Source organism: Alligator sinensis, unplaced genomic scaffold (genome assembly GCF_000455745.1).
Source record: "Alligator sinensis unplaced genomic scaffold, ASM45574v1 scaffold321_1, whole genome shotgun sequence".
Lineage (NCBI taxonomy): Eukaryota > Metazoa > Chordata > Crocodylia > Alligatoridae > Alligator > Alligator sinensis.
The window spans coordinates 190,942-197,595 of NW_005841969.1; the positions used below are offsets into that span (position 1 = coordinate 190,942).

Genomic DNA, 6,654 nt, shown 5'->3' on the forward strand with positions numbered 1-6,654 from the left:
CACCCCCTGGCGCGGGGCGCGAGACCCCCACAATGTCTGCCGTCTCCTAAGCGGGCGGGCGCTTGGGTTTTACGCTCAGGACGCTGGGGTCGCCCTCAGGAAAAACCTAGGGATCCTCAGGAGGCTGCTGTGCCAGGTAACGCTCCCCGCCGCCTGGCAGCCAGGCAAGGAGCTGGGATTCTGGCTGGAGCCGGAGCTTGGGCTGATGAGGAGTCCTTCATCCCTGCAAGATACCGCACGGGGAGCGCTCCCACCCCACCCCCAGCGCTCCCTGCTCACCAAGCTTTTGACTAACTAATAATAACACTGCCTCTTGGAAAACCTTTTCCCTGCAATGTCCTAATCCGGGTGTCTGGTCCTGTTTGGCGTTGACGCGGATGGCAGTGTTTTAAGGGATTGCTGTTCTCTTCACATTGGGTCTCCCACGCTAAACTCAGTCAAGTTCTTTACCCAGTGAAGGAAGGCAATGTTTGTTTTTTTTAGTAAACACAAACACGTCCTGTGGCTGGAAGCCGAACACTACCCTGGTAGGAAACTGAAATGATCATCCATGCCCTGACTGGGATGAACACAGACATTTAATAAAACCCTTTACTTTTAGCAAGCTAGAAGGGGCTAGGCCCCATTCATACAGCCAAGATCTCTATGGAGGTGTCTGCATACCTGCACCCACAGAGAGGCATGCTGAAGTGAACAGGACTCTGTCTGTTTGTCATCTGCCTGGGCCCTGCTTTTTCATCCAGGGTACCATGGCACTGGGGTGCCTTGACTTCCTTTTAAGGGTGTTGTACAATACTAGATATGCCAACACATACCCAAAATTCACAACATAAACCTTGATATTTCAAATAGGAACACATAGGGTCAAAAAGATTTTTTGCAAGAAAAGAACTGCTCTGTTATTTTTTTTGTAGTCAAAAAATGAGGGAAAGCTAAAAGCTGGAATTTTTTGAGGGGTTTCTTCAGTTGAACAAGATGTGCCTTGAGTGTTAAGTGGTTGAGAACCACTGGCCTGCACACTTTTTACTGTAGGATCCAAGCCTTTGTTAATGCTACAGGTAAAGGTCCTGCACATGCCTAATTTTATACATGTGATTAGTCACTGAACTCATTAACATTTTGGGATCCTTATGTAAACAAGTTTACAAACTCCCTTTGCCTTCCCCAGCTCATGGGGAGGAGGATGTTGAGAAACCTCATGGAATTACATACATAAAGGTATTCTTGCACAGTGGTAAGATCTGGGCCTATCATTTTCCAGTGTGAAAGGTTAAACTTTTGTAGCCAATTTTAAGTTAGTGATTAAAAATGTATTTTATGTGCTGTCCATAAACTGGAAAAGGATCTCCTTTCATTCAGTTTTATCCCTAGTTTACTTGCAAAGGTCCATTCATCAGTTTTACTGCCTTTTCCTCCAACACCAATTTTTTCAGTTATTTTTCAATTTTTATTATTTAAAAAATATGCTTGCCTTATTTTAATGTTTCTTCTACCCACAATTGGATATACCCAGTACATGGTTATAGAATTATTAAAAACAATTCTGCAGACCTTTTTATTTGGATAAAAATCCTTTATGTGTTCACAACCATGAATCCTGCAAAAGTCGGTCATTAATTTGCAGAAGCAAATGAAATATTTTCCAGAACTGCAGCTTGTTATAACAACCTTCTATTTATTTTCTGTTACAGGAAAGTACTAAATTCAGGAAAGTTTGGACAAGTCATTCCACATCTCCTATTACTTATGAAAGTGGAAGAATCTATTTTGACAATTATCGGTGCTGTGTCAGTAGGTAATATGATGGAAAATTTCCATTACTTTACATTTTATCACTAAAGCTCTGATCTTTCAAGCTTTTAGACATGTACATAACTTTGCTCATGCAAGTACTCCCATTGGATTACTCATCTAAGCAAAGGTAAAATACATACATCAGTGTTTGCATGATTAGATGCTCATTTTTTTATCTCCTAATGCTCTGGTATTCTGTGATGACTTATGGACCTTGTTCTTTGGCAAGGGAAACACTGGTCCTGTGAGCAGTAATCTACTCTCAATCTTACAAAATTTTGAGCACCCTTCAGACTTTGTAGCATCTAATGAAGTAGGCTGTTACCTACGAAATCTTATATGCTTCTTAGTTAGCCTCTAAGGTAGGGGTGTCAAACATAATGGCCTGAAGACTGGATCTGGCCCATGGTGTCATTTAATGCAGTGTGCAGGTTGCTGGACCTACCCTGTGCATTGGCCCTAGCCCTGCACACTGCATGTGGTGTATGGGTTGGACCCAAGCAACTTGTGCCCCGGACCTCCGTGCTGTGTGCAGTGATGGGTTCAGCCCATGCAATGCCTGCAACACACACCCCCTGCTGACCCTAGAGGTTGCACTACAGTGAGCCCCATGGCTGGCACGTGTGTGCAGGACTGAGCTGCCTGCATGCACAGCATGTGGCACAAGGGGCTGGCACAGGGCATACACTCCATGCAGTGGCCTGCTGGCCCCGGAACCAGTGCACAAGAGCAGCATTAGCCCTGTTCAGGCCCCAGGGACTGATGCATGTGATATGCAAGCTAGACCCAATGCTGTGGCCACTCTACAAAGAGCTAGTCCCAGTCTGGCCTGCAGACTGGCTCAAGGATGTTAATCCAGCCTGTGAGGTTGGATGAGTTGGACAACTCTGCTCCAAGATGTCCTTGCCCTGCCTTATTTCATAATTTAAAGGGGATTGAGGGTATTCATTACTTTGTTGAATCCAGTCCCTTTTTAACATGTGGTTTCCATTGTGTAAATGGCAACACAGTGCTATAATTTCACTGAAAAGTACCCCATGCAAATCGATCAATCGGATCAGTTTATAACAAAAAGCTGAATTATTATTGAGCAACCATATAAATGAATATGGTACAAATGCTCTACAAATACGGCCCAAAGAAGAGGACAAAAATGGAAACACATTTAAGAGGCTTATACTGCTAAACTGTATAGCTCTTAAACTATAAAGGACTTCTCAGCACTGTCATAAGTAGCACAGGTGAGAAGACTTTGATTCTAAATGGTTTCTTGCACCAATAGGATGTATAATGCAATGCTGTGATGCAGTACACAATAGTATTTTGTGGGCCTAATGATTTTGTCAGCTACACAATATAATTAAGAAGTTACTTTAGGTTTACACAAATACATCTGACAGAATTTGGTCCAGTAACTTGTTACAAACCAGTGTTCTAGCATCTGTAGTTTCTTCTTCAGCTAGTGGGAGGCCCTGGTTCTTATGGGGGACTTCAGTCACACTGAGAAGACTGAGGTGGGGATTTAAAGCAGCCTTCAACAACAAAGATGATGGAGCTAGAGTGTTCTCAGTGGTGGCAGATAACAGGAGCAATGGTTTCAAGATGCAGCAAGGGAAGTTTAGGTTAGATAGGAAAAACTTTCTCACTAGGAGTGTGGTAAAGCACTGGAACACGTTACCCAGAGAGGTTGTGGCATCTTCATCTGTGGATGTTTTTAAGACTGGGCTGGACCTTGGCTGGGATGATATAGTTTGGGATGGTCCTGCTTTGAGCAGGGGTTGGACTAGATGGACTTCCTGAGGTCCCTTCTAGCCCTAATTTCCTATGATTCTACTGCTTATCACTGCAGCATCTGACCATCCACCAGTACTGCATTAAACAACATGAAGAATATGGGCCATGTGTGGTCCATTATTTATCTCAGGGCTGTCCAACTTCTAAGTACCCAGGTCCACACCAACAGGAGCTGGACACTGCATGGGTCACATCAGGCAAGCCACAGGCCACTGGGCTTCATGGATGCTTTCCCCGTACTGCACTGGCACCTCTCCAGTGTTGCAGTGCTGTACCCCCTCACCACCGTACTGGGCATCCCTATCACCCCCACCCCTTGCTGCTGCTAGACAAGGGCATGATTCCCCCCACCCTGCACAACCTGGACTCACCCTCAGTTTCCCACATTGCACCACACTGCCTTGTCCCCGGGGGGCAAAGGCAGGAAGCAGCAGCCAGAGCAACGCAGGGAGTGATGGCTAGGTGAGAGCCTAAGGTTTAACTCCTCACAAGCCACAAGTAGGGCAGCCCTACTTTAACTTCTGTCCTCTGTAAAGAGAAGATTGTACATTGTAAAGTGTTTTCATTTTTTAAAATATATGTATAGGCAGCTATGTGTTTACTTTAAAGTAGGCAGAGCTGAAAAAGTGTAAGAGTAGTAAGTGAGGTGGGTTTGTGATTTTCTTTAGCTTCTGAGTAAATTTTAATATACTTAAAAAAATGAAAAATACAGTTTACTAAAAAGCATTACTGTTAAATCTTTTTAAATGTTTCTCCCAAGGAAAGGTGAGCTTTTTAACAGCATCTTACAGTAATCTTGCGCAGTAGTCTGAGGGTAATGTAAAGTGACCCTTAGCAAAATAAGAATAGTCCGGCATGCTGGACAGTTGAGATTGCTCCCTGCCTGAGGAAGAGGTAATGATTTATAACAATCCACAAAATGACCTGTTGACAGAAGGTAATTTATAAAATAGACTGATCATTTGTAATCTTTTTTTTCAGCATTGCAGGAGAGCCAAGAATACTTTATCAAATGCCACCATGTTCTAAATCAGAAAAAATAGAGGATGCTTTATTATTGGAATGTCCTCTGGTAAGGTTACTTTGAAAGGAATTTTGAAAAGCAAAGATGTAACTGATCTAGCTGTGAAAGAACTGTTTACTAATGACAAGGGCAAAATTGAAATTGTTTGCAGTAATTTAAGGGTCAATTTTAACTTCAGATGTCTGTAAATGGCCCCCAGTGAAAATGGTGGAAGGTTTGCTATGATTTCAGTGGAAGCAGCCAGATATTCAGAGACTGTATAATCTGCTTTATTCTAACCTTTTCCATTAAGAGGAGTAACTTTTCAAGGTAGTGCATGTTAATATATTATGTTAGTCTTTGCTTGGAGCAGTTATTTAATAGGTAACTTGCTTTGTTTGTAACAATGTTCTTATTAAGGACTATCACATTGCTTGATCATCGCATAGCACATAAATGGCTGGTATTTTTCAATGAAACAGCCTTACTAATAGAGAACTTCCTCCCCTGTGAATGAAGGAATCATTTTTTAAAACAATTCCATGCAAAGTATAAGGTTTATTTAAAGTTTTCAATATGTTCTTTATTTTTGGCAGAATCTTTAGGGGCATACCATCTTGTTGATATATGTGTAACTTCAATTTACACAGTAATAGGGTTATAGACCCCAGAAGAATTCTAATGCTATTCTATTGAAGCTTTTAAACTGGTGCATAATATATATGAAACTCTACATCTCAGTGATTACTACCACACTGTAATTTTAACATTCTTTTTCATTTGTTCACAAATGTCTTAAAATGTAATTTTTAGACTGAAATTTGCCATGCTGTCTCTCAGAACAAAGGTGAACTTTTAGAAGTTTAAGCAGAATTTATTCATCTGACAGCATTTGAATTGAGCTTGGGCTCATGAAAACTTAGGCTATAAATCTCTGATTTAGTTAGTGTATAAAGTGCAAATCTCCCTTGCCTCTTGCCAAAATTTACTCAGTCATTTTTGGCTATATTGGGGGAAGAAAAAGAAGGAAAGAACATTTTCTAACTTTTAAGATTGTGCATGTGTACTGTTAACTCAAAAAGGGCTCTATGTTTGTACTATTCACTTTATTATCTGTTCCATAGCAGTGTAGACATTTAAGCTACTAATGCTATATAGGACCATTGTACTTGCCATGCTAGATCAGACTGAAGGATCGTCTAGTCCAGCCTCTTGTCTCCAGCACCAGAAGTTTCAGAAGAAAATCCACAACCTTCTAATCCTTAGTAGGCAGACATGGATTTAAGACAAAAAAACGCAATGATTAATCTCTCCTCCAAAACTTGTGAAAATAGCCATTATATCTCATATATCAGGGTTTAAGCCTATTTTAAGCTATGTTTAAAAAGCAGCTGGGGATTATCGGAAGAAGGTGCTCCACAAGTGGAAAATCTAAAAAGAATATTACAAATTCACCAAAAAATTAAAATAATAGCTTTGATCACTCTGTGTTAAGTGTCATAATCTTGTTTTGTTTCTATTGTAGAATATTTTACTTCCACTTTTTTTTCAAGATTTGTAAATTCTATCCATTGCCAATATAAATTGATTTTCAATTTGACTTCAACCTGTCTCGGACGGCCAGAGCCGACTCGAGGTGATTTAATAATTACTCGTTCGTTGGGCGGGCTGGTGAATAGAGAGGCGGACAAGGCTTAGTTGGTTGCAAAACTTTACTTACGCCGCTTGTAGCTGCGACACTGACGGTCCGGTCGTATGAACAACTATGTTAGTTGTTCCAGCTGGCAAGGCTCAGGCTAGCTCATCCGTCCACAAATCAAGCCGGCGGGGCAAGGGTACATCGGGGATTGCGCTCGGCAACGGGGAGAAGAATCGATAGGTGATCAGTCTATTGATCAGCTCAGCTGCAAGTCAGATCTCTTTAGAGGCACTCTGCAGCGTGCTCAAAGTTCTCCGACTTGGGCGGAAGTCGCACGAAATTTTAAACGGCTAGTAAGCCAATTACTAGCCGCCACGTAGGAATAATTTAGAACTGGCCAATAGCGGAACACAAATTTGCATTC

At 41.7% G+C, this 6,654-nt stretch overlaps 1 protein-coding gene across 1 annotated transcript in view; it reads left to right on the forward strand.

Annotated features, from left to right (window-relative positions):
- Positions 1-4: 4 nt before the first annotated feature.
- The window catches only part of DCAF17 (DDB1 and CUL4 associated factor 17), a gene marked incomplete at its 5' end in the record, with an annotated part of 37,436 nt that continues 30,786 nt past the window's right edge, over positions 5-6,654 (forward strand). The window contains 3 exons of the mRNA XM_025200531.1: positions 5-136; positions 1,692-1,795; positions 4,570-4,660. Of these exons, the coding sequence (XP_025056316.1) occupies positions 5-136; positions 1,692-1,795; positions 4,570-4,660 (327 nt within the window). The remainder of the gene's footprint in view (positions 137-1,691; positions 1,796-4,569; positions 4,661-6,654) is intronic.